General features: G+C 63.9%; 2 protein-coding genes across 2 annotated transcripts in view; one reads left to right on the plus strand and one right to left on the minus strand.

Moving 5' to 3' along the window:
• Window positions 1–7,982: 7,982 nt before the first annotated feature.
• LOC122108117 (basic proline-rich protein-like) lies at window positions 7,983–18,109 on the minus strand. Its single transcript, XM_042680087.1, has 6 exons — window positions 18,067–18,109; window positions 16,023–17,224; window positions 15,225–15,892; window positions 13,856–13,920; window positions 11,888–12,021; window positions 7,983–8,150 (listed from the first exon to the last, which is right to left on the minus strand). Exons 1-6 carry the CDS (start codon window positions 18,107–18,109, stop codon window positions 7,983–7,985), a joined length of 2,280 nt encoding a protein of 759 aa, XP_042536021.1.
• A 2,795-nt stretch (window positions 18,110–20,904) lies between these two features.
• Window positions 20,905–26,070, plus strand: part of Plxna1 (plexin A1) — a 47,979-nt gene continuing 42,813 nt past the window's right edge. Inside the window, exons 1-2 of the mRNA XM_042680020.1 lie at window positions 20,905–22,100; window positions 25,648–25,830. Coding sequence (XP_042535954.1) covers window positions 20,916–22,100; window positions 25,648–25,830 — 1,368 coding nt within the window. The 5' untranslated portion in view covers window positions 20,905–20,915. The remainder of the gene's footprint in view (window positions 22,101–25,647; window positions 25,831–26,070) is intronic.

The raw sequence follows: 26,070 nt of genomic DNA on the forward strand, positions 1-26,070 counted from the left end.
CTTCCTCACCCGGCAGGGAGCGCGGAGGCCACACTCCCTCTGGGGCACGCTGCTCCCAGCATCCTGGAGGACTGGGCTATGTCCAGCAAGCCGGCAGGTGGCTTTTGTCTTTTCAGGTTGGGGTAGGGAGAAGCTGCCCAGGGACACAATGTATGTGTTCTTTTCCCAGGACTTCTACATCTGTGTGGGGCCCGCGTGCTGATGAGTGCATCTGCTATGTGTGCGTATGTGTGCCTGTGTGGGTCTGGGTGCCGCGTCCACTTCTGAAGGCACTTACAGTTACCTGTGTGTGCACATGGGGTCTTTATACATAAATGTCCTTGTCTGTGTGCATGTGTTCGTGTGTGACTGGGGTGTGTGTGCTTCTGTGTGTGCATGTACATACGGGTGCACATTTGTCCTTGTGTGTGTGGTCTGTGTGTACCTGTCCATCTGTGCATGTGGACTTGACTTTATACACAAGTGGCCAGCCATGCTCAGCACCTGCTTTCTGGACTTGGCCCCTCTCCTGTACACACCACTGGGGGTGGGGGGAGGGTAGGAAGACATATGTATGGGCACTTGTGCATGGTGTGCCCTTGTGTCTCTACACCTTTGTACCTGCATGTGACCACACATGACAGAAGATCAAGTCAGGGAGACACTGCATGGGATGGGCTATGTAGCGGGTATGTCCAGCGCTGACAGTGAGCATGCGCAGGAGCCCGCTTACTGAGGGCAGAGGAGACACTGCATGGGATGGGGTGTGTAACAGGTATGTCCAGCGCTGACAGTGAGCATGCGCAGGGGCCCCGCTTACTGAGGGCAGAGGAGACGCTGCATGGGATGGGGTGTGTAACAGGTATGTGCAGCGCTGACAGTGAGCGTGCGCAGGAGCCCGCTTACTGAGGGCAGAGGGAGGGGGTTTGCCGTGGGGCGGCTGAGGTGGTGAGGTAGCGCAGCCTGGGCTGTGGTGGGAAGGGAGTGCTCATCCCACTGGGGCTGGAGGGACGAAAGGAAGAGGCACTGGGGGCCCTGCTCAGGGGAGAGAAGGAAGAGCTGCTGCCCATGGTGGAGAAAGGAGCCAGCCTCCAGCTTCTGAGTCCTGCCCACCAGCCTCCATCAGTGTGTCTCCCTGCCCGAGGCCAGGGATGCCCGAGTGCTGCCCACTGCCCCACCCCTGCTGGAAAGGAGGGGTCTGAGAAGCCAGGCGCAGGCCTGACTGTGGCTGTCGGGATAGAGGGAGGTGTGTGTGCACAGTGTATATGCAGACATGCATGTGCATGCTCAAGAGTGAGCTTGTGTGAGCCTGTGCTGGCTGTGCACGTGGCCTGTATGTTCTGTACCTTGTCTCGCCAGATCATGGGCAGCTTGCAGAGAATAGTACTAATAATCAAGCTTAGCATTATTGGATTTTCACCACATGCCTGGTGCATTGCCTTTATCAGTGTGCACTTGTTTAATGTCTCACACAGCCTTACAGGGGTAATTACTGCCACTGCAGTCCTCAGATGGGAAGACTGGCAGCGAGAGTGTGGGTAACTTGCCCAAGGTCACACAGCATAGTAGCTGGGGTTGGCTTCCAAGTCTGAACCCCATCCAATACTTGCCAATCCTGGCTGGGTGCCAGGCAGAACTTGGGCACCTGGACAGCCAGGGCCTTCCTCTGCTCTGCCGAGGGGATCCACAGCGTTTCCCCCTCGCTGCCTCCCCAGAAGGTAAGCCCTAGCATCCGTGTCTACAGCGTATCCTCTCCACACCACTGATGCCAGAAGCGGTCCGGCAGCAGCAGACAGGCCCGAGCCAGGCTTCATGGGTGGGGCCATGAGCCCGGGATGGGCCAGACGGGACAGACCGGTCGTGCCCCCGCCACTTGGCCACCCCAGCTGCAAGTGTGGCCGTGGGCACTCAGAGCCAGCACGGACACCAGGGCACAGGGCACCCAGAGGAGGCAGGGGGGTCAGGACACCCACTGCGGCAGCAGGCATGTCACCAGGAGCGACCTCCCGGGGGGCACACTGGGGGAAACACGGAAAGCCTTTAGTGTGTAGACTCCGTGTGGTCCCACTGTGTGCTGCTTCCAGAAGGCCTACAGTGCTTGAAGCCAGTTGGCCGAATAAAGGCAGCAACTGCTGCCACATGCATAGCGGGCGTGCGCGTGAGGATGCGGGGTCTCACCCAGCTACCAGGTCCAGGGTGTGCACCCAGGACCCACTCAAACTGGACACGAGCCCTGCGGGCCACCGCAGCCAGAACCTCTGAGCCTTTCCTCAAGGGACAGCCAGAGGCCATGGCCTCGGGTTGTGGCAGTGGTTGTGGTCATGTGTGTGCCCCGGTCTCTGGTTTCCGGAGAACCTGCTGCTGGGGTGTTACTGACAGCCTACCCCCCATACCCGAGTCCTCCCTCCAGGAAGGGCCTGGCCTGCCAAGAGCCCCCAGCAAAACCAGGCCCTGTGGCTGGCACTGGGTGGGCATACAGGCTGTTTGCAGTCCCCAGCCTGGAGGGAATTGGGGGGGGGGTGGCTGGCTCACTCCGGGATCTGGAGCCTGACACTGCCACAACCCAGCTTTGCCCTCTCCCTCCCTGTCCTCCTTGAGCGGAGTTGGCAATCCCAGGGCCCTGACCAGGGTCACACAGCCTCCTCCCAGCCCCGGTGCAGGAGCCAGTGTGCTGCCGTTGTCACTGTGTCCTAGGCTATCAGGGCAAGGGTGGTACCATGTCCACCTTCTCTTGGCTTGGAGTCCAGCAGGAGAGAGGTTCTGGAGGTCTGTTTTGATGTGCCTAGGGGAGAGGGGTTGTCAGGAGCGCAGAGCCTTGGTGACACTCAGCATGGGTTGGAGGGCCTAGCCAGGCCCGCCAGGTGAGAGGGTGGCGTAGCTGGAGGACATGAATGCCAAGAGTGGACGAGCCGTCGGGACGGGGCAAGCCGAGGCATGGGTGCCAGGGGTGTCAGCGTGCGCTCTGCCTAAGGAAGGAGGCGTGAACCCCTTCTTTGGATTAAAAAATAAACTGTGAGAAAAGCCAGTCCACACTGTGCTTTTCTCCGGCAACGGGGATGGATATGTTTAGAACCAACTCTTTTTCATTGGGCCAAACTAAGCAGAACAAAGAGAAAACACACAAAACCCCGAATGGCTCTTCAATGTGAAGGGAGCTCCTGGTTTTCTCCAGCCACAGGTCAGAGCGTGGAGGGCCAGGCTTCTCCCTTTAACCCTTCTGGGCCCTGAAGTCTCTGCCACCTGACCCCTCACAGAGCCTCAGTCTCCTAAATCCAGGTGTTCACCCTGTCTGCTAAGCAGGTGAGACACGGTCGGCAGGGGCAAGGAGTGCCAGCAGCTGCTCACAGCCACTGGCATCAGAGCAGCTGGGGCCTCCCTCCTTCATGGGGCGTGCGCCCTCAGAGCCCGGAGACCATGTACTGTCACCGCCTTCCACGTGCTCTCTGGAGAAGAGCAGAAGCAGCCCTGGGAAAGCCGTGTCCTTGAGAAACCCCGACACCAAGGAAGACAGGTCAGACACCAAGAAGCGGAGGAGCAGACGGGGCACCCCAAGGAAGGGCTGCATTCTCATCTCCCTCAGGGCTACTACACCTGACATAGGCAAGCCCTGGCATCTCCCCAGGTCTGGGACCAGGGAGACCAGGTTGCTCTTAAAGAAAAGCATTCCTACCTTATACATGCTAACCTGCCTCATTAAATTTAATCGGCTGGTTATTCTTGTTAAATAAACATCAACTAATTATGAAAAACATATTTGCCAAAGTTTGACTATGGAACGGATGAGCCAATTACATGGTTACTCAGCCTCTGAACGCTCTCGGCAATGAAGCAGGGGGTGGGCCAGTCCAGGAGGGATGGGGCCTAGGACTCAGCTCCCCGGCGCCTCCTTTCCCATTTCCTTTCCCAAGCTTGGTGGCTCTCCAGAGGGCCAGTGTTGGGGAGAGTCGTGGTGTGAGCACACTCAGGGCCTAGGTCAGTCAGATCCCCAGTTGACTCAGAAGCAACAACAAAAGGGGCTGGGAAGGTGGCTCAGTGGTAGAGCACTCACCTTGCATGCGTGAGGCCCTGGGTTCGATGCTTCAGCGCCACATAAGCAGAAAAGACCAAAAGTGGTGCTGTGGCTCAAGTGGTAGAGCGCTAGCCTTGAGCTGAAGAGCTCAGAGACAGCCTCCAGGCCCAGAGTTTAGGCCCCACAATGGACAAAAAAAAAAAAAGAATTGGCTTGTTTGGTCACCCAGTTGAGAAGCTGTGCTTCTGGCACTATTGGATCTAGGAGCTGAGACACAATCACTAGGAACTGCTCTCCTGACTCTCAGCTCTGCTTTCCTCTGCATCACCATTACCGTTGGACTCCATGAGGTGTCTGTCATTCTCACATTTTAAAGACAGTTTCTGTCTCCCTACACATCCAGTTAGGGATTTAAGGACAGATGGGAGGCAGGGCGGCGGGCAGGAGGTCAGAAAACTCAAGGGAATCCAGCATGAACTGGGGGTGTAGCTCAGTGGCAGAGAGCTTGCCCACTGTGTGCAAGCTCTGGGTTCCATCCACGGTACAGCAAGAAAGATGTGAGCCATTACACAAACCACTCAGCCCTCCTGCACACGTCCGGTGGCTGGACAGGAAAGGATGGGAAGCCAGGTGCTGGCAAGACTGAGGGGAGCGGCCTGGACTGCCACACTGCCATGTGAGTTGGTGCAAGCCCCTCGGGAAGATGGTTTGCACCAATCCAGTCGCATCTGGATTGACACCCAGGAGGCTGGTCTTCATGTTAGCCAGACGCTCGGCGCACATAGAGTTCATGGCCCTGGTTTGTATACAGCAGAGCCCAGGACCCTCCACGTGGGAGGAAGTCACAGGTCCCTCGCATGGCTGTGTCTGCTTCCTATGTCTTCCTGACCAAGGACCACAGACCCGGCAGCTTGCAACTCGGTTTGGAGTCTGTACCCTGGCACAGCCCAGCTTGGTCCCCTCGGTATCACGGGCCGCACTGCGGTGGGGCTGCGTCTCCTGAAGCCTGGGTGCTCTGCCAGGCTCACCTGGCTGTTTCTGCTCAGCTTAGGCAGAAGGTGTCATTCGGACTCCGCTCAGCTCCTGGTGGCCACCAGCTGTCCTCTGCCTCAGGACGAGGCTTTCCAGGAGAGCTCACAGCTTCCAAGCCAGCCGGGGCATCTCGCGTGCGACAGGAGGCCATCAGAGAGGAGCGGCCTCCCCTCCCCCTCTGTTGCTTGGAAGCAAGTCACACACACACACTTAGGAGGCCAGGCGTGACTCACGCAGTGGCCTGTGACTGCATCACCAGGTGAGTCCGCCTTGGTAGCAAGGACTCCATTGGTAGATGATCAAAGACCCAAGACGCAAGAGCTCATCCACGGGGCAGGTGGGGGGGGGATGGGCAGGGCGGTGGGGGGGGGGATGGGCAGGGCTCCCGTCTGCAGCAGTTACCAAGTCTGTGTGTGACTGTCATAGATTGTGAAACTTATATATGAGGGAGGAAGAGGAGATGGAGGAGAAAGATTCAGGTAGCTCAATTACCCCCTAAATCTGCTCTCTTTTTTTGTTGTTGGTCATGGGGCTTGAACTCTGGGCCTGGGCGCTGTCCCTCAGCTCTTCAGCTCAACGCTAGTGTTCTACCACTTGAGCCACAGCGCCACTTCCAGTTTTCTGAGTGGTTTACTGGAGATAAGAGTCTCATGGACTTTCCTGCCACAGCTGGCTTTGAACCCGTGATCCTCAGATCTTAGCCTCCTGAGTAACTAGGATTACAGGTGTGAGGTACCTTGCCCAGCTCCAAATCTGCTCTTAAAAGGAAAAGATGAGGCCAGGCTTTGGTGGCTCATGCCTGTAATCCTAGCTGCTCAGGAGGCTGAGATCTGAGGATCAAGGTTGGAAGTCAGCTTGGGCAGGAAAGTCCGTGAGGCTCTTATCTCCAATTAACCTCCAGAAAACCAGGAGTGGTGCTGTGGCTCAGAATGATAGAGCACTAGCAAAGGAAGGTCAAGGGCAGTCCCCAGGCCCTGAGTTCAAGCCCTAGGACTAGCACAAAAAGGAAAAGAAGCCAGCATACTCAGCCAACATTGTCACTGGTTCCTGCGTTGGTGACCTAGGGGTTACCTCATTGAACATCCTTTTAGAAATGACTTGGATTTTTTTTGGGGGGGGGTCCGGTCGTGGGGCTTGAACTCGGCCTGGGGGCTGTCCCTCAGCTCTTCAGCTCAAGGCTAGCGCTCTACCACTTGAGCCACAGTGCCACTTCCGGCTTTTTTCTTTTTGCTTATGTGGTGCTGAGGAATCGAACTCAGGGCCTCATGCATGCAAGGCAAGCGCTCTACCACTGAGCCACCTTCCTAGCCCCTTATTTTTTCTTTAACGAAAAGTGTGCATCTATTATTTATAAAGATGATGAAGAGGGGTTACAGTTACGTAAGTCAGGTAATGAGTGAGCATCTCAATCATTAAAATCCCTTTTGAACTTGAGGGAAAGGGTGCCGTGTCCCCACGTGGCCCCACGCGGCCCCAGTGCACTTTAGGTTAGGGAAGGTCTTGAGTTTTCCTCCTGGCGGCTGTGGAGAAGTGTCATTCGTGACAACAAAAATGCCAGGACCTGCCAAAGGTCCCCCTGGCCAACAGATAGCAAGACCACATCTGAAAACCGCAGGGAGGAAGGTCAAGTTGAGAAGCAGAGGCCTGGTGACATTCTCGGAGCCCCTGGATGCAGACCTGCCTGAAGCCTGATGCTGTTGGGGCCTCGGGCTGGGAGGAAGCAGAACGAGGCTCAGCAGCCACACCTGTGCTGCCCTGCCCACTGTTGATGTCTCGTGCCCACTGATTGGCTCTTACGTGTTTTGAATGGCATTTTAATGTTTGTCCCTTGAGCCAAAAACGCTTTTCCAGCCGGGGCGAGGCTTTGGGCAACGGGCCCCGCGGCTCTGTTCAGGTCTGTCCCTCTTGTGGCCGGCCCTGTTGCTCCTTCCTTCCCAAAGGCTTGTGCCCGAGGGCCTGGCACCTAGCCTAGCACACGTCTGGGAAGGGTGCTGTGACCATGTCTGGCATGCCTTCCCTCCTTCTGTGTCCCCCGGCTCCACTCAGGCAGCACAAGGTGCATCCTGATGCCTCTGCTCCTGAGGCTCTGGAGTGGGGGTGGGGCCCAGGGCAGTCCTAGAAGGAGAAGAACTTGCATCAGGGCCGAAGCTGAGATCAGCAGGGTGACCTCGGGGAAGGAAGTGTCCAGACACCCTGTGCAAAGCCTGGCTGTGTCAGAGAAAGCAGCGAGGCACGGCGCTTGGGTAAGCGCGGGCCGCTGGGAGAGCGCCAGGCGCTGGGAGAGCCCCGCGTCGGCCCTGTGTCAGCCTGGCGTGGAGAGCTCCTGCCTGCCGACCCAAGGTCTGTCTCTGTGGTGGCTCCTTGTCTGAGGACTATGCTTGCCAGGCGGGGTGGTGTAGAGGGGGACCTGGGTAGTGGAAAACCCAAGGTCTCCCTTCCTCCCTACACCCACCCTGGTGCCTGGGGCAGAGCACAGGCGGCCTCGGCCAGGGAGAGGCTCTGGAGCTCCGCGGGCGGGCCTGTGCCTGCCTACCCCGGGCAGACGTGCTTTCCAGGGTCTGCCCCACCAAGGCAGGGCAGGCGGAGGGGCAGTGCTTGGTGCCCTCCCAGCACTGCGGCACAGCACCTCCCAACCTCCTGCCTTGCCCTCCTCCCCTGGCCTGCAGGAGATGGGAGCTGGCTGGCCCGAGGGCCAGCTGCCCTGAAAGCGCCGTGCTGTGGGATCCTGTGTGGAGGCCACAGAGACACAGACACAGCGTGCGCAAGGGCCCCAAGGGGCTTCCTGGGCAGACAGCCCGTGCGGTGAGCGCCGCCTTCACAGGCCCCACCAGCCGCAAAGACAGCCCGTGCGGTGAGCGCCGCCTTCACAGGCCCCGCCAGCCGCAAAGACAGCCCGTGCGGTGAGCGCCGCCTTCACAGGCCCCGCCAGCCGCAAAGACAGCCCGTGCGGTGAGCGCCGCCTTCACAGGCCCCACCAGCCGCAATCTAGGGCAACCCGGCACGTGTCCACAGGTAGCAGGTGCACCCGCAAACCCTCAGCGCTCTTCGTGTCACAAGCTGTGCCCCTGATAACAGAGATGAGGTCCTTGGCTTTGGGGAGCTTCCCTTCTGGGTGCTGAGAAAATCGCAGCTAAACAGGTAAGATGAAGATGCAGAGAATGCGCACAGTAGCGGACTCAAGTGAGGCCTGGGAGGGGCACCTCACACCAAGGATGAGGCCTCTGTGGGGAGGGGGGAGGGCGGGGGGGGGCTGGCCTGTGGGGAGCTCAGGAGAGCTCCAAGGAGAGCAGCCAAGTTGGGCTCTGTGAGTGCACAGGCATGTTGTGTTATTTTGAAATAGTTATAATTGTTCATTCACAGGAAGTAGGAGAGAGTCGAGAGAGCTCAAGGCCACCAATAGTTACAACCTATAAAACGTGAGAAACAGCACTGGTACTGGTGTGTGTGGGTGACTGTGCCTGATCTCCCATGTGCAGACTTCGGGTGCCACCATCAACAGCATGTCCCCTCTCACATCGGTCCTCTCATGCCTCGCCCCCAACCCCCCACTGCTCCCCAACTGCCCACTGCCACAGACTAGTTGAGTTATAAAGAAAAGTGGCCTAGCCAAGCACTGGTGGCTCCCAACTCCAGAAATCCTAGCTACCCAGGAGGCTGAGATCTGGAGGATTGGCAGACAAGTCTGAGAAACTCCATCTTCAAAATACCCAAGTCAGGCTGGAGCTGTGGCTGAGTGAGCAAGCCTGAAGCTCTGAGTTCGAACCCTAGTACCACCATAAAGAACAGAAAAGAGTTTTGGACCGTGTGGTGATGGTAGCTGGCTGGGGCGGCATAGAAACTCCCGGCAGGAGGCAGGGGTGTGTGTGTGTGCCCCTGCTCTCAGTCCTCCTTCTGATGGAGCGGAGTGGATTCAGCCCTGGGCTCCTCCCTGAAGACCTGCCCCACTCCCTCTCACCTCCCAGAGGCCCAGACTCCCAGTGCCAGCATGCTTCCACGAGAGGATTGTCAGCAGGCAAGCCTCCGGGGTCCACCCAGCCATAACTGAACTGCAAGACCCCTGACGTCTGTCTGTCGTCTGTCTGTCGTCTGTCTGTCACACACACACACACACACACACACACACACACACACATCTGTATCTGTAGGCTATATTGGGGCTTGAATTTGGGGCTTCATACCTGGTAAGCACTCTTGAGCCACACCTCCAGCCTTCTTGCTCTGGTTCTTGGTTCTTTTTGAGATAGTCCAGGTTAGCCTCAAACCTTAATCCTCTTGATCTCTTCCCCCCAGACAGCTGGGATGGACAGGTCTGTGCTTCTGAGCCCAGCCTCCAACTCTATAACTTTATCTTTTAAAAAATATTACGTAGGCTGGGAAGGTGGCTCAGTGGTAGAGTGCTTGCCTTGCATGCATGAGGTCCTGGGTTCGATTCCTCAGCACCACATAAGCGAAAAGAAAAAAGCCGGAAGTGGCGCTGTGGCTCAAGTGGTAGAGTGCTAGCCTTGAGCTGAAGAGCGAGGGACAGCGCCCAGGCCCAGAGTTCAGGCCCCATGACCGGACCCAAAAAAAAAAAAAATCTATTATGTAGCCGGACGCTGGTGGCTCACGCCTGTAATCCTAGCTACTCAGGAGGCTGAGATCTGAGGATCGCGTTTCAAAGCCAGCCCGGGCAGGAGAGACTGTGAGACTCCTATCTCGGACAAACCACCAGAAAACCGGAAGTGGTGCTGTAGCTCATGTGGTAGAGCGCTGGCCTTGAGCTGAAGAGCTGAGGGACAGCGCCCAGGCCCAGAGTTCAAGCCCCACGACTGACCCAAAAAAAAAAAAAATTATGTAAGTGACTGGGAAGGTGGCTCAGTGGTAGAGCGCTTGCCTTGCATGCATGAGGCCCTGGGTTCGATTTCTCAGCACCTCATAAGCAGAAAAAGCTGGAAGTGGTGCTGTGGCTTAAGTGGTAGAGCACTAGCCTGGAGCTGAAGAGCTGAGGGACAGCGCCCAGGCCCAGAGTTCAGGCCCCACGACCAACAACAACAACAACAACAAAGTTATATAAGTAGAATCATATATGACATGTTTTCTGAAATCACTGATATGTTGATCTGGTTCAAGTCCACCATTTTATCTTTTGCTTTGTTTCTGATTTACTGACTTTTCCTCTGTTTTCTTTTTACCCACCTCTCTGTGGTTACTTGAACATATTTTTATCATTCCATTTTTGTTTACACACAGTGTTTCATTCTGTCTGTGTAGATATCCAGTGCTTATTGGGAGGTGTGAGTGTGTGTGTGTGTGTGCGTGTGTGTGGGCGCGCGCGGGTGTGTGCGTGCGTGTGTGTGTGCGTGTGCGTGTGTGCGCGTGTGTGCGTGTGTGTGTGTGTGCGTGCGTGTGCGCGCGTGTGTGCGTGCGCGTGTCTGTGCGCGCGTGTGTGTGTGCGCGTGTGTGTGCGCGCGCGTGTGTGCGCATGTGTGTGCGCGCGTGTGTGCGCATGTGTGTGCGCGCGTGTGTGTGTGCGTGTGTGTGTGTGAGCGTGTGTGTGTGCGCGCGTGTGTGCGTGTGCGTGTGTGAGTGCGCGCGCGTGTGTGTGCGTGTGTGCGCGCGTGCGCGCGCGCGTGTGTGCATGTGTGTGTGTGCGTGTGTGTGCGTGCGTGTGTGCGCGTGTGTGTGCGTGTGTGTGTGTGCGTGTGTGTGCGTGTGTGCGTGCATGTGCATGTGTGCGTGTGTACGCGCGCGTGCGTGTGTGCGTGCATGTGCGTGTGTGCACGTGTGTGTGCGTGTGCGCGCGCGTGTGCATGTGTGTGTGCGTGCGTGTGTGTGCGTGTGTGCGTGTGCGTGTGTGCGTGTGTGTGTGATAAACTGCTCAACTTCACAGTCTCCTCCATTCAGTCTATCTCGAGTTTGACCAGTTAGAGTGGCACGTGGAAGTCTTCACAATGTGTTCACCGTGTCTATCTCTTCTACAAACGTCGGGTCAGTGGACAATATTAAATGTTTTGCTTCAGCTATCAAATGTAACTTAGAAAACTTCAGAGAAGATGCCCACTGTTTGCCTTGCCGGATCCTTTCCCCTGTGCTTCCTGCTCCCAGGTTTGCTCTTGTTTTTGCTTCCTTTGGTGCTGGCAGTGGGCTTGAACTTCTTGAGCTCTTACATGGCTCTTTCGCTCACAACGGATACTCCTACCACTTGTGCCAGGCCTCCTCGTCTGGCTTTTTGCTGCTTCACTGGGGATAGGAGTCTCTTGGATGTGTCTGCCTGGGCTGGTTTCCGACCACAGTCCTCAGATCCCAGCCCCTTGCGTCACTAGGGTTAAGGGCATGTCACCCCACTTTGCACAAGGCACAGGAGGAGACCTTTGCTTCTCCTTTCCCCGGCTTTGCCCTCCTTCCTGGGGACGGTTTCACTCGGTTACATCTTCAGAGCAGTTATGCGTGTAGTGATTCATGCCCAGAATCCAGGCCCTGGAAGTCTACAGCGGGAGGAATGAGCATTTGGACCAATCAGGACCCCAGAGCAAGACTGCCTCCCCAAAGTTGTGTTGGGGTGTTGAGCGCTGAGACTCTGGCTCCCATTTCAGCCTTGTGTTTCCCAGGGGCCCGCCGTGTCCGTCAGCTTCCCACCAACGCCCCTGCGTGTTTTCAGTCAGCTTCCAGCCAACCATGGCTTTCCTGCTGGCCGACTCCGGAGAGGGGCAGAGCGGCCCAGGGTGACTAGGGGCTCCTGTCCTTGGGGACAGAGTGGCCTAAGGTGGCCGGCTCCACTCTGGGGGCAGCGCATGTCTGTGGGGGTGGACAGAGCCAGGCATTCCTTGCTCACACATGGCTTCGAGGTACCGTGCAGGTACCCTCGGCTCTGTGTGGCCCGGCACTCACAGCTCCTTCCTTCCGTCGGTCTCGCTGTGCGGCTGTCAGCCCCAGGATGAGGCCCTGCGAGCCCTTCCCATGGCACTGGGGGAGGGGCAGACCCCGTGGGGAAGCAGCTGTGTTGCTGCCTTCGGTGCTGTGCACTGTTGGGAGTGGCCAGCAGCAGTGTTACAGTCCGGGCCCACCCGGGCAGACCCTGAACAGAGGCAGGAAAGCTACTAGGGTTGGATCAGGTGCTGCAATCAGGGTTTCCTGGAAAATGGAATTGGAGCTGGGAGACTCCGCTTGGAGGCTCTGAATGGGGAAGCCTGGGGTGTGATGTCTTTGGAATGAGCTGGTGCGGCCGGGCACAGGGTGTGGTGGGACGGAAGCAATGAGGGATGGAGCAAGTGCAGTCTGCTGGCATCATTGGGTCCTGAGGGCAGGTGGCTGATCCGCAGTGTGACAGAGGCTGGAGCAGCACGGGAACCGCGGAACTGCGTCTGCTCTAGAAAACAGACCAGACATGGCAGGCCTGGGGAAGTCCCCCCGCCCCCAGGGCATGTTCACGTGATGGCCGGGCCGTCACGGGCCTTCCCCACAGGGAAGTTCACAGGCAGTCTCCCACCTCCCGCTTCCTGCTCCTGCTGGACACCGGGAGGGAGGACAGCAGGGCGGAGGTGCAGGGCCTTCAGCGCGTGAGGGTGTGGCCCTGCATCCAGGCACAGTCTGCTTCTTTGATGTTTGTGTTGGTGGTGCTGGGGTTTGAACTCAGGACTTTGCACTTGATGGTCAGACACGTTACCATTTGAGCCACACCCTAGCCGTTTTTGAACGTGCCCTTGGCTTTGGCCTGGACTGCAATCCTGTTTACACTTCCTGTGTAGCCAGCATGCCTGGCATGAGCCACAGAACCCAGCTTTTCATCAGTTGAGATCACCTCTCAGTTTATTTCCCCATGCTGGCCTCCAACCTCAGTGCTCTTACTCTCAGCCTCCCATGACAGCTGTGAGCCACCACTCCTGGCTGGGCCTGTGTCTTGCTAAATGCCCTGGGTTTCTGTGGGGAAAACTCGGCCAGCTCAGCCGGGGAGAGTGGAAGCCCTGGCACTCTGTGCTGTGCAGAGATCCTGCAGGTCTGGACCACTGCTCACCTGAGCCAGGGAATGCCCTTGGAGTGGGGAAGCAGCTGAGTTAGTTTCTGCCACCTGCAGCCAACAGCGCCTGACGACATGGTGAGGGCAGAAGCCTCAGCCAGGAGGGCACTTTTGCAGTGCCAGCCCTGGGCTAGCAGAGGGCCGGGCAAAGCCCTGGGGTGTCAGGATGCTATTTGTGAGCACCTGCCTCAGGCCCCCAGCACAGAGGACCCGTCTGTGCTGCCCACCCCCGTCCCCTTTCTGCCCAGAGTGGCCCGGTGGGGTGCAGGAGTGGGTGCACCCAGCGTCCATGCCCGCCATCAGCGGCTTCTGTGGGCTGAGGAGCACAGCACAACCCCTCGGAGCCACAAGACAGTGAGACAAGATGAGAACAGAGCTCCACATGGAGAGCTCCATAGCAGGCATGTCCCCCAGACACCAGGGAGCTCCAGGGGCTGTGCCATGCCACAGGCTGCAGGCCCTGGCCCTAAAAGCAGGGAGCGTGGGGGAGCCCAGTGGTCCATCTGGCCTGGGGGGCGGGAGGGGCAAGGCTGGTGACTGCTAGGGCAGAATGGCCATAGGTATGTGGTGTGCATATGCACACAAGGGTGTTTATGTGAATGACTGTGGCCATGCATGTTTGAGTGTGTACATACGTGTGCTTTATGTGCATGTTATTTGTGCGTGTGAGTGTACACGCATGTGAACGTGTACATGTGCCCTTGCACGGCGGTATCAGAGGAAGCCCTGGAGCATCTGCTGGGGGAGGACCCCCTTTCCTTCTCACATCTTTCTGGGTCACAGGTGGAGAGTTGAGTGGCAGGCAGAGGTGGCAGCTGGTGGCCAGGAGGACCTGCACTCACCAGTCACAGGTGGAGGTGGCGAGCGAGGGACAAGGTGGCTGTGCTGGGTTCTGATGGTCCTGGTCCTGGGGAAAGGCAGGAGTTGGGGAATCAGGGTGGCCTCCAGCCATTGAGTCAGGCACCAGGGTGGGTGGGTCATGTTCCTGGGGGCTAAGGACCGGCCTGGACCCCCTGGTGGCGCTGCCTAAGGAGGGAGGAAGGCCCCCCCAACCCCACCTCTGCAGGAAGTGCTGAGTCATACAAATGTAGAAATGGCCCTGAAGCTGCTCCAGTGGCCAGGGATGGGAAAGGATGGAGAACATCCTCCTTGGCAGGAAGCCCAAGCAGAATCGGTTCCCGGTCCAGGCCTCCACCCTCTGAACTGGGCAGGGCAGGCAGAAGTGAGCCCATGGGGGAGACCCAGGGGGAAGAGCCCGCAAGCCAAGCAGCTGAGCTGACTCACTTCCCTTCCCTGTGGTGTGAGGAGAGCCGCAGCCTTGGACCCGGCTCCATCCAGCCCTGCTGAGAGGTCGCATCAGGAAAGGCAATTTCAGGGTCTAGTGCGCTCACACGAGGATGCCTGGACAAACCAGAAGGAAGTGCTGCTGGGGTCAGACTCTGGGTCCAGGAACTGGAGATGCCTCAGGCCCCGGGTCTCTCTTCTCTCTGTAGTGGGTGGTAGCCTTTTCCTGTTGACCCCTTGGAATCCTTTATATATTCTAGATACAGATCAATTGTACGTCTTGCAGGAGATCTTTCCCTAGCTTGAAGTGGTCATGAAAGCCTACTCCATTGTCTCCTACAAGTATTTCCCTTCCCTTTATTATGTGCAGACCCGTGGTCCCCTGGACATGAGGGTTCTCCAGCACTGACATGGCCCTCCGTGTCTGCGGGGTGTGTGATGAGCGGTAGGGTCCTGGGGAGGTGGGCGAGGGTTATGTAATCACGACCTCGTTCTGAAGGCTCCTGTTGCTGCCATCTACCGAGTGGAGGGACCAAGCAGGAGCAGGGAGAGCAGGCCAGGTGGGAGGACCAGACTGGGGAAGGAAGGACATTCTGGAGTTTTCTAGAAGGACCCACAAGGCTGGGTGCAGAGGGTGTCGGGAGAGGAGAGGAGCTCTCCTAGGAGTCCACAGCTTGTGAGTGGGCAACTGTGCGGAGACGGATGGAGGCTGCGGGTCAGCTGAGTCTGACGCCCCAGACGGGAGAGAAGGGGGGTGGGCGGACGGGGTCCAGCGCGGCCCAGGCGCCGAGGTGCGATCCGGTCAGCAAGTGTGCCGGCCCCTCCGCGCCGAGCGAGCTCAGGGGCGTCAGGGGTGGGCGAGGCGGCGGGCGAGCGCCCCACGCCCCGCGCCCGGCCCGCAGGGGGCAGAGCCCGGCCCGCCCGCGCCTGCGCCCTCCCGGCCGAAAGCCGCACAGCCCGGGGCCGCAGGGGCGGCCGGGCCGGGCCAGCGCGGCCTTCCTCCCACGGCGGCGCCCGGGCCTCGCTCGCGGGCAGCCGGGGAAGGGCGGAGGGCCGCACGCGGAGGGCGGCGCCGCGCCCCGCATCGGGCGCACGTGCGTGACCCCGTTTCCATCACGGCCGGAACCGAGCCGCACAAAGGCTCGCGCGGTGCGGGGCGCGTGGTGCGGGGCGGGCGGACGCCAGCCCCGGAACGCCGGGAAGGAGCCGCCTAAGGAGGCGGCGGCGGCCGGGCGCGGGGCCCGGGGCGTCTCGGGCGCGGCTCTGCGCCCCGCTGCCCGCGGAGGGAAGCGCAGCCCGGGTCCGTCACGCGCCTCCGGCTGCTCGCCCCGCAGCCCCGCACCCCGGGGCCCCAGCGGGCCGCGGCCCGCGCACCCCGGCACCCGCACCCCGGGGCCCCAGCGGGCCGCGGCCCGCGCACCCCGGCACCCGCACCCCGGGGCCCCGCGGCCCGCGCCGCCCGGCCCGCAGACGTAACCAGGAGCGCGGCCCGGCAGCACCGGGCGGCGGCCTCGTCCCGCGCAGGCCTCCCATCGGCCTCCCAGCCCCGGGTGCGGAGGCCGCCGCCCGCCTTGGGGGTCGCAGTGCCCGGCGCCCTAACCGGGCGGCGGCGTCGCCCTTTGAAGGCGCGCGGTGGACCCCGGCGCGCGCGCGGCGCGGGGCCGAGCGCCCCCTGGAGGCCGCCGCGGGCCCCGCCCCCGCCCCGCCCCCGCCCCGCCCCCCGGCCTCGGGCGGCGCATGCGCGCGGCGCGGCGCTCCGCGGGCGGCGAGAGCGAGGCCGGTCTGCAGCCGCGCGGCGCTCGGCGCCCCATTCATGCTGGGCAGCGGCAGCGCGACGGCGCAGCGGAGCCCGGGCGCGGCGGCGGCGGCGGCGGCGGCGGCGGCGGCGGCCTGCGCGGCTTCGGCGGGCCTGCGGCGGGCGGGCGGCGCGGCGGGCGGCGGGGCGCGGCGATGGCCGGCGGCGGGGCGCGCCCCGGGGCGGCGGGTGAGTCGGGGCGCAACTTTCCCCGCGGCGTCGCGCGGGTGCGGGGGGCCGGGGTCCCCGGGAGGCCGGGCCGCGCGGCCGCGAGGGGTCGGGGCGCGGACGCGGGTCCGGGGCGGGCGCGCGGGCGGGGCGGGCGGCTCGGGGCGCCGGGCGCGCGGGGGGCGTGCGCGGGGGACTGCGGCGCGCGCGTCCGCGGCCCGCGTGTCCCTGCGGCGCCGGCCGGGCGCCCGCCCGCGTCCGGGCGCGGCCGCCGCGTCCCCGCGGCCAGGTCGGACCGCGGCCCCAGGCCCGGACGCGGGCGGCCCGGCCTCCCCCTCCGCCCGGCCCGCCGCGGGGCATCGCTGCCGGGCGGCGCGACGGGGGCGGCGCTGCCCCCGCCCCGAGGCGAGAGAGAAAGTTTGCGGGGCCCCGCGGGGCGGGTCCTGCGGTGCGCGGGCCGGGCCGGGCCGCCGGGCCGCGCGGGCTCGGACCGCGGCAGCGGGCGATCGCCGCGCCGGGCAGGCCCGGGCAGGGCCGCGGGCGCCGGGCGGGGGTGGGGGCCGCGCCCCGCCGGCCCGCGGGGCCCGGGTGGAAGTGGGAGGGCTCGGTGGGGCCCGCCGCTCCGGCCCGGCGCGGGAGGGGCGCCCGGGTGGCCGGGCCGCCGCCGGGCGGGGAGGGGGCGGGGCGGTGCCCCCGCGAGGCCGCCTCGGCCTCCCCGCGCCGGGCCTCGCCGGGGTCGTTCCGCTCCCGGAGGCTTCCCTTGGTTTCCCGGACCGTCCCGGGCCTGGCGTGCGGCGGCGGGGCCGGCGGCGGCCCGCACCGCCCGGCAAGGGGGACGGTAGCTCCCGGGAGACCCTCCGCCCTCCGGACCCCAGGGCGGCCCGGGAGGGTGAGGGCCGTGCTGGGCCCGGCCGCGCGCCCGGAGCCGCCTTCGGCTTTTCGGTGGGGTGCTGGGGCCACGCCCCTTGAAAGGAAGGGGCGGCGGGGGGAGGGGGCCTGCCGCTGCCCTCGGCGGGGGTCCGGCCGCGGGGTCCCGGTGCTGACCCCCAGCTCCAGGGTGCGGGTCTCCCGTCCTGCCGGGTGGGGCTCTACCTGTGCCCCCCGCCCCCAGCACCGCCAGGCCCCCTGGCTGCCTGCTGGTTTGGAGTGTGCAGGACCAGACACGCCAAGACTACCTGGCTCTGGGCACACCCAGCCCCGGGCAGGGGTGCAGGGGTTCCTTCAGGGGTAGGCTGCCAGAGGGCAGGAGGGGCCCTGTGGGGCCCAGGAAAGGCATCTCAGACCAGGCGACAGCGCGGGAGGAGGCCTGGGGGGCACCGCAAACGGAGCGTCTGGGAGCCAGCCAGGTGCCTGTGGACAAAGCCGCGGCCCTCGGGCGGCTGCCTGCTTGTTGAAAGCCCCCGGGAAGGCCCCTGCTCAGAGGCCTGAAAGGCACAGAGCAGGCTTGTGTGTTGTTGTTCTGAGAAGCGGGACTCCAATGCCCAAGTACCCAGCACACCAGACTGGTGGCGAGGGGGCCACTTGGGACTTCCTGTGACCTCCGACCTGGGGCAGCCCTTCCCCCAACTGCTGATGGGGATCCTGGGGACAGGTGGCACTGTCATTCCTGTCTCCCTCAAGCCCCACCTGACCCCAGAGCTGGAGGGCTTTGGCAGAGGGCTCCCCCCCAGTGAGGGGGGCTTTGGAGTCTTTGTGTTTCAAAAGGAGCCATGGGGAGAAACCAGTACGCTGCAGTGTACGCTCTACTGATGACCGGTCCCGTCCTGTCCCATCTGGGGGTGGAGCCCCCGAGGCTACGGCCCCTACCTGCTGCCAGCTGGCCCAGCGCCCTGCTGTCCCTGCTGTCCATACGCAGACAGGCGCGACCCTCCTGGGTTGACTCTGACTCTGCATGCTGGGGAGTCAGCCACTATTCTCTGCCCCGTCCGCAGGTCTAGCAGGCTTGCACCCCTGTTCTGTGCTCAGAAGTGGCCCAGCTCGGCCGCTCCCCACGTTCGTTCTCCTCCATTTCAAGTGACAAGGCCCCTGAGGCGGGGGTAGCAGCGCCCGTGGCTGACGAGCGTGGCTCAGGCGGCTCTGCTCACAGCAGTGCCAGCGTGGCCCCCAGCGCCCAGCACCGCAAGGGCACTTCTTCCTGGTCAGATCCCCGGCCCTGGGGGAGCTGAGCCCTCGCTGGTCGCCAGTCTGCTTGGGGTCTCTGAGGAAACTCTGGGTTTGGCCCCTGACCTGTTGGGGCAGCTGTGTGACCTTGAGTCTGCCCGAGCCTGGAATCTGGTTTGCTTAAGGTGGAGAAAGTGGCCTAGGTTTCCGTGCTGGTCTTTGTTTGGTGGGGTGTGAGGATTCCAACTGCGGATCCCCTATCCTGGCCAGCAGCCCTGGGCCCCAGAGCCAGTCCCTTCCTGGCAGCCTCTGTTGAGAGGTAGGGGAGCGCCCAGGGCCAGGCTGGAGTTTAGATGGTGGGTTCTTCAGTCGGGCCCCTCCTGTTTAATATAAAAAGTAGGGCCCGTAATTGCATTAAGACGTGTATAATTATCCCGGAGGAGGGGAGAGCCCAGCCCCTGGTAATTGCAGGCCTGCTTTGAACTGATGAACGGTGAGTGATTCATGTTTTCTTTGGAGTTCACATGCACTGAGCTCTCAGCCAGGGCTGCTGCCTCTGTGTAGAACCTGTTCTGTCTAGTTCCCAGGTCTGGTCGGCCTTGGGCTTGGGTTGAGGGTGGGGGGAGGGGCTCTCCTGGCCGCCTGTGGGGGACCCTGCAGTGTGGGCTGGGCAGTGTGGGTGTCTGCCAACGGCAGCTGGCAGCCTGCTGGGAGGGGTCATGCTCTGCTCTGTAAACCCCACCAGTGCTCCTGGCTTCCCCGAACGTCTAGGAAGGGGGGCCACAAGGCCAGGGAGCAGGTGTTAGGCCACTCTGCCCAGAACCACCGGCCATGCTGCTTACCCATTCATTCATTCATTCATTCACAAGTGTGTTTTGGGCCCTGTGGCTCTGAGGAGCTGGGCCCAAGGGTGCTGCTCTTCTCCTCAGAGTATAGTACATCACCAGCAAATGACCAAAAGCCGTTAGCAGGGCGGACAGTGCTGGCAGCTGTCCCTTCAGTGCGCAGGCCAGAGGAGGCTCTCAGCCCGCACAGGTGAGGGGCCGGGGCACAGTGACTTGGGCTTGGCCTGTGTGGTGCCAGCTGTGAAGCGGGGCTGCCCGGCAGCACAGGGCCCTGTTTGGGAGGACGGGACAAATCGGGCAGTTTGGCCTCTGTGCTCGGCATGCCCGGGCCGGGGCTCAGTGTAGTGGGGTAGGGCCCCACCAGAGCTTTCCAGGCCTTGGCCCACCCACCCACGGGGTGGTTCTCAGGGGCCATACAAGGTTGCCGAGGCCAGGAAAGGGACCTTGAAGGCTACACAGCCACAGAGGGGCGCGCGTCTGGCGGCCCCGGCACCTGCTGCCAGCCGAGGGAGGTGGTGCTTTCCGGCGGGTGGGAGGCAGCGGGGTGTGAGGACGGTGATCCCCGTGCAGGTCAGAAGTAGCCCAAACTGCCTTGTGGAGCTGTGGCCATAGGTGGACGTGGGTCAGAAGTAGCTGAAGCTGCGTGTGGAGCGTGGGCACGGGTTGCGGGTGCCACATCTTGGGTGGAGGGGATTGGGGTGCTGCTGGTATGGGAGTGTGACTGGTGGGAGCGCCGGCCGGCGGAGGCCTGGGTGATGTGGGTGCAGGTGGAGGAGGAGTGTGCAGACCTGCTCAGATAGTGAGGCTGGGCTGTGCCTTGGGAGCATCCTTGATGTGAGGCCAGGCGCAAGGTTTGGAGGGAGGCTGTGAGGGAGCGCTGGGTCTGCTAGGGAGTGGGGGGACCGCGAGGGTACCACACTGCTGGGTGTGAAGACTTGGGTGAGAGCCACGTCTTCCTTTCTAGGAATGCAGGCCTAGAGTTGCTGTGAGATACCGGGCCAGCATGAGCCCGTGAGTGACCAAGGGCCAGTGTCCCTTGCAGCTGTGTGGCGGTGGGGTCCCGTTTGGCAGGGGGACCCCGTGTTGCGGTGGGACCCTGTGTCGCGGTGGGCTGTGGTGGGTTGCTGAGCAGTGCAGAGGGCTTGGTTAAGCCACACTGGGCTAAACTGGTAGTTGGAGTCCAGAGAGGACCCTGTTTCTGTGAGGTGTGCTCTGAGGGGACACGCAGGAGGCTGGAAAGCCGGCCTGAGCGCCAGGCGGAGGTCACTGGGCAGCTCTCGTGAGGGCAGAGTCAGCGGTTGTCGGCGGTGGCGATGGCAGCCTCGGGCAAGGAGGGGTCACCTGCCCCGGAGTGAGGGCTCCCTGGCCAAGGTGCACGAGTCGGCGGTGAAGAGCTCTGCTCGGGGCGAATCTGGGCCCCCAGTCCCCTCCCATCAGCCAGTCCCGCCAGCACCGGCAGGGCGCGGCTCTGGTGCAGCCCTGCCATTGCCACGCAGGTGTCCTGGCCGCTGCTGGTGGCGCGGCTCGGTCTCGGTGACCCTCGGCACTTGGGTCTTTTCACTGGAAGTTGTCCGCGCGGGTGGAGGTGTGCCGTGTGCGTGTGCTCGTGCTCATGCCCTCTGACCTGTTCCCCCTAGGGCTGAGGCTCCCGGCCCCGTGACCGTCGCCCCAGTGGGACCCGAGCACCGAGGGTCAGGGCCCCGGCCCACCATGCCGCTGCCGCCTGTGAGCCCACGGACGCCGCCGATGCTGCTGTTGCTCCTGGGGTGCGTGTGGGCAGCGGGGGGCTCCGCCCAGGCGGGCGGACGGCCACAGCCCGCCTTCCGCACCTTCGTGGCCAGCGACTGGGGCCTCACCCACGTGGTGGTCCACGAGCAGACGGGCGAGGTGTACGTGGGTGGGGTGAACCGCATCTACAAGCTGTCGGGGAACCTGACGCTGCTGCGGGTGCACGTGACGGGCCCCGTGGAGGACAACGAGAAGTGCTACCCGCCCCCCAGCGTGCAGTCCTGCCCGCACGGCCTGGGCAGCACCGACAACGTCAACAAGCTGCTGTTGCTGGACTACGCCGCCAACCGCCTGCTGGCCTGCGGCAGCGCCTCCCAGGGCATCTGCCAGTTCCTGCGGCTGGACGACCTCTTCAAGCTGGGAGAGCCGCATCACCGCAAGGAGCACTACCTGTCCAGCGTGCGAGAGGCCGGCAGCATGGCGGGCGTGCTCATCGCCGCCCCGCCGGGCCAGGGCCAGGCCAAGCTCTTCGTGGGCACCCCCATCGACGGCAAGTCCGAGTATTTCCCCACGCTGTCCAGCCGCCGGCTCATGGCCAACGAGGAGGACGCCGACATGTTCGGCTTCGTGTACCAGGATGAGTTCGTGTCCTCGCAGCTCAAGATCCCGTCCGACACGCTGTCCAAGTTCCCGGCCTTCGACATCTACTATGTGTACAGCTTCCGGAGCGAGCAGTTCGTGTACTACCTCACGCTGCAGCTGGACACACAGCTGACCTCGCCGGACGCCGCCGGCGAGCACTTCTTCACCTCCAAGATCGTGCGGCTCTGTGTGGACGACCCCAAGTTCTACTCCTACGTGGAGTTCCCCATCGGCTGTCAGCAGGCCGGGGTGGAGTACCGCCTGGTGCAGGACGCCTACCTGAGCCGGCCCGGCCGTGCGCTGGCCAGTTACCTGCAGCTCCCGGAGGGGGAGGACGTGCTGTTCACCGTGTTCGCGCAGGGCCAGAAGAACCGCGTGAAGCCGCCCAAGGAGTCCGTGCTGTGCCTGTTCACGCTCAGGGCCATCAAGGAGAAGATCAAGGAGCGTATTCAGTCCTGCTACCGCGGGGAGGGCAAGCTCTCGCTGCCCTGGCTGCTCAACAAGGAGCTGGGCTGCATCAACTCGGTGAGTGCCGTCCACGCGCGTCCCTGGCGGCGGCATGATGCCGGCCCGCGCCTTGGGAGGAAGGGGGCAGCACAGCTGGAGTTGATGCCACACCTGGCGCTGCTGGGACCTGGCAGCTCCGGGTCATGCAGACTGGGGTACAAGGCTCGGAGAGGTAGCTTGATGCCCCCGGGGTCTCACGGCTGGCAAGGCCGAGCTGGGGCCCAGGCGGATCCCTGGGCTGGGCCCGGCCGTCCCCCTGGCCATATCCCCGCCCTCTCCAGCCCAGCTGTGGGAACCTCCAGGATGCACGGACCGGGCTGGCACTCCGTGGCCACGGTACCCCGCCTCACCCAAAGTCTGACCAGGGCCATTCCTGGCCAGCCAGAGTCCAGGGGCCTCTTGCTTGTGCCGTTGGGGATAGAAGCTGTTGGTCCCTCCAGAATGATTTCTGGCGTCTGGGGTCAGGTCATATGAGCAGGCTGCCAGCCTCGGGCCCTGCGTTCCCACTGCCTGGGGCCTGTGTGGCCCAGGGAAGCCCATGCCTCCTCTGGCTGCAGGTCCCCCACTCCTAACTGGAGGCAACGCTGGTTCCTCTACAGGGCCGGTCTCCTCCTCCCAGGGCTGCCCCAAGAGCACACGGGGCAGGGGCAGTTGGCCCAGTCTCCTGTGTGTCCTTGAGAAATGCATTGTATTTACATATACACCTGGCTGAGTGCTGTGCCCTGTGCCCTGTGCCCCGTGCCCTGTGCCCCGTCCCCTGTGCCCCGTCCCCCGTGCCCCGTCCCCCATGCCCCATCCCCTGTGCCCCGTCCCCTGTGCCCCGTCCCCTGTGCCCCGTCCCCTGTCCCCTGTCCCCTGTCCCCCGTCCCCTGTGCCCCGTCCCCTGTGCCCTGTGCCCTGTGCCCCGTCCCGTCCCCTGTCCCCCGTGCCCCGTCCCCCGTGCCCCATCCCCCGTGCCCCGTCCCCCGTGCCCCGTCCCCCGTGCCCCGTCCCCTGTGCCCCGTCCCCTGTGCCCCGTGCCCCGTCCCCCGTGCCCCGTCCCCCGTCCCCTGTGCCCCGTCCCCTGTGCCCCGTCCCCCGTCACCTGTCCCCTGTGCCCCGTCCCCTGTGCCCCGTCCCCTGTGCCCCGTGCCCCGTCCCCCGTGCCCCGTCCCCTGTGCCCCGTCCCCTGTGCCCCGTCCCCTGTGCCCCGTCCCCTGTCCCCTGTCCCCCGTCCCCCGTGCCCCGTCCCCCGTGCCCTGTGCCCCGTCCCCCGTGCCCTGTCCCCCGTCCCCCGTGCCCCGTCCCCCGTGCCCCGTCCCGTCCCCTGTCCCGTCCCCTGTGCCCCGTCCCCTGTGCCCCGTCCCCTGTCCCCCGTCCCCTGTGCCCCGTCCCCCGTCCCCTGTGCCCTGTGCCCCATCCCCCGTCCCCTGTCGCCCGTCCCCTGTGCCCCGTCCCCCGTCCCCTGTCGCCCGTCCCCTGTGCCCCGTCCCCTGTCGCCCGTCCCCTGTGCCCCGTCCCCCGTCCCCTGTCCCCTGTGCCCCGTCCCCCGTCCCCTGTGCCCCGTCCCCCGTCCCCTGTGCCCCGTCCCCTGTGCCCTGTGCCCCATCCCCCGTCCCCTGTCCCCCGTCCCCTGTGCCCCGTCCCCCGTCCCCTGTCCCCTGTGCCCCGTCCCCTGTGCCCCGTCCCCCGTCCCCTGTCCCCTGTGCCCCCTCCCCTGTGCCCTGTGCCCCATCCCCCGTCCCCTGTGCCCTGTGCCCCGTGCCCTGTGCCCCATCCCCTGTCCCCCGTCCCCCGTCCCGTCCCCTGTGCCCCGTCCCCTGTCCCCTGTGCCCTGTCCCCCATCCCCTGTCCCCTGTGCCCCGTCCCCCGTCCCCTGTGCCCCGTCCCCCGTCCCCTGTGCCCTGTGCCCCATCCCCCGTCCCCTGTCCCCCGTCCCCTGTGCCCCGTCCCCCGTCCCCTGTCCCCTGTGCCCCGTCCCCTGTGCCCCGTCCCCTGTCCCCTGTGCCCCGTCCCCTGTGCCCTGTGCCCCATCCCCCGTCCCCTGTCGCCCGTCCCCTGTGCCCCGTCCCCCGTCCCCTGTCGCCCGTCCCCTGTGCCCCGTCCCCTGTCGCCCGTCCCCTGTGCCCCGTCCCCCGTCCCCTGTCCCCTGTGCCCCGTCCCCCGTCCCCTGTGCCCCGTCCCCCGTCCCCTGTGCCCCGTCCCCCGTCCCCTGTGCCCTGTGCCCCATCCCCCGTCCCCTGTCCCCCGTCCCCTGTGCCCCGTCCCCCGTCCCCTGTCCCCTGTGCCCCGTCCCCTGTGCCCCGTCCCCCGTCCCGTCCCCTGTGCCCCCTCCCCTGTGCCCTGTGCCCCATCCCCCGTCCCCTGTGCCCTGTGCCCCGTGCCCTGTGCCCCATCCCCTGTCCCCCGTCCCCCGTCCCGTCCCCTGTGCCCCGTCCCCTGTCCCCTGTGCCCTGTCCCCCGTCCCCTGTCCCCTGTGCCCCGTCCCCCGTCCCCTGTGCCCCGCCCCCCGTCCCCTGTGCCCTGTGCCCCATCCCCCGTCCCCTGTCCCCCGTCCCCTGTGCCCCGTCCCCCGTCCCCTGTCCCCTGTGCCCCGTCCCCTGTGCCCCGTCCCCTGTCCCCTGTGCCCCGTCCCCTGTGCCCTGTGCCCCATCCCCCGTCCCCTGTGCCCTGTGCCCCGTGCCCTGTGCCCCATCCCCTGTCCCCCGTGCCCCGTCCCCCGTCCCCTGTGCCCCGTCCCCTGTGCCCCATCCCCTGTCCCCTGTGCCCCGTCCCCTGTCCCCTGTGCCCCGTCCCCTGTCCCCTGTCCCCCGTCCCCTGTGCCCCGTCCCCCGTGCCCCGTCCCCTGTGCCCTGTGCCCCGTCCCCTGTCCCTCATCCCCCATCCCCCGTCCCCTGTGCCCCGTCCCGTCCCCCGTCCCCTGTGCCCCGTCCCCCGTGCCCCGTCCCCTGTCCCCCGTCCCCCGTGCCCCGTCCCCTGTGCCCTGTACCCTGTCCCCCATCCCCCATCGGAGACCTGCCTCTTTCTCCCTCGGGTGGCTCTCGGTGCTCCCACTCTGGCCCAGCCAGCCTAGCCCTGTGTTCCCTGCTCTGTCCACTCAGTGCCCTCTCCGGGCAGACCTCAGAGGCCGGAAGGGGCCCGGCTGGCCTCTTGGCCAACCTTACTCTGTGTGTGCACCCTCCCCGCCATGGCCTTGAGGCCGAGCAGCCCCCCACGCTGGACCCCAGCCATCTCCGGAGCCTCTATCACTTGCTTCCTGCACACACAGCAGCACCTTCCCTCGCTTTTAGGTGTGGCTGCCTGGCGCTTGGCCCTCCCAGCTGTGGCCGCCCCTCCTCTGCCCACCCCCTTGTTCTGGGGTGGGAGTGGGTGGCTCAGCTCCCCAGTCCTTCACTATCTCCTCACGTCCCCCTCGGTCGGGTCCCTCCGGGGCATGCTTGCTGGGCCCCGGCAGCTCCCAGACCTCAGTGTGTCCGGTGAGCCCAGGCGTTGCTGACCCTGAGTGGTGTTGGCGGCGTCTGGGTCGGTCTGGTGCTGGCGGCAGGGGCATCCAGCCGGTTGCTGACTCTCCTCCTGTCCCCTGCAGCCCCTGCAGATCGATGACGACTTCTGTGGACAGGACTTCAACCAGCCCCTGGGGGGCACGGTCACCATCGAGGGCCTGCCTCTGTTTGTGGACAAGGAGGATGGCTTGACGGCTGTGGCCGCCTATGACTACCGGGGCCACACAGTGGTGTTTGCTGGCACGCGGAGTGGCCGCATCCGCAAGGTCAGGCTGGGGCGCGCTCGCTGGGGGTGGCGGGGGAGGGGCCCGGGCGCGCTCCAGGGGAGGGGTGCCTATTGGCGGGGGGGGGGGCATGAAAACCTGGACTGGGGCAGGGGACAGTGTGCCTGTGATGTGGGGTGGGGGCCTGGTGACCTTGACAGCAGAGGGCTTCCCCTGGGAGGTGTCCTCTGCTTCTGGCTTGTGTCGGGGTTCAGGGTGGATGGGGTGGGTCTCAGGCCTGAG

The sequence above is a fragment of the Dipodomys spectabilis genome, unplaced genomic scaffold (assembly GCF_019054845.1).
Source record: "Dipodomys spectabilis isolate Male_0828 unplaced genomic scaffold, ASM1905484v1 ptg000054l, whole genome shotgun sequence".
Taxonomy (NCBI): Eukaryota; Metazoa; Chordata; class Mammalia; order Rodentia; family Heteromyidae; genus Dipodomys; species Dipodomys spectabilis.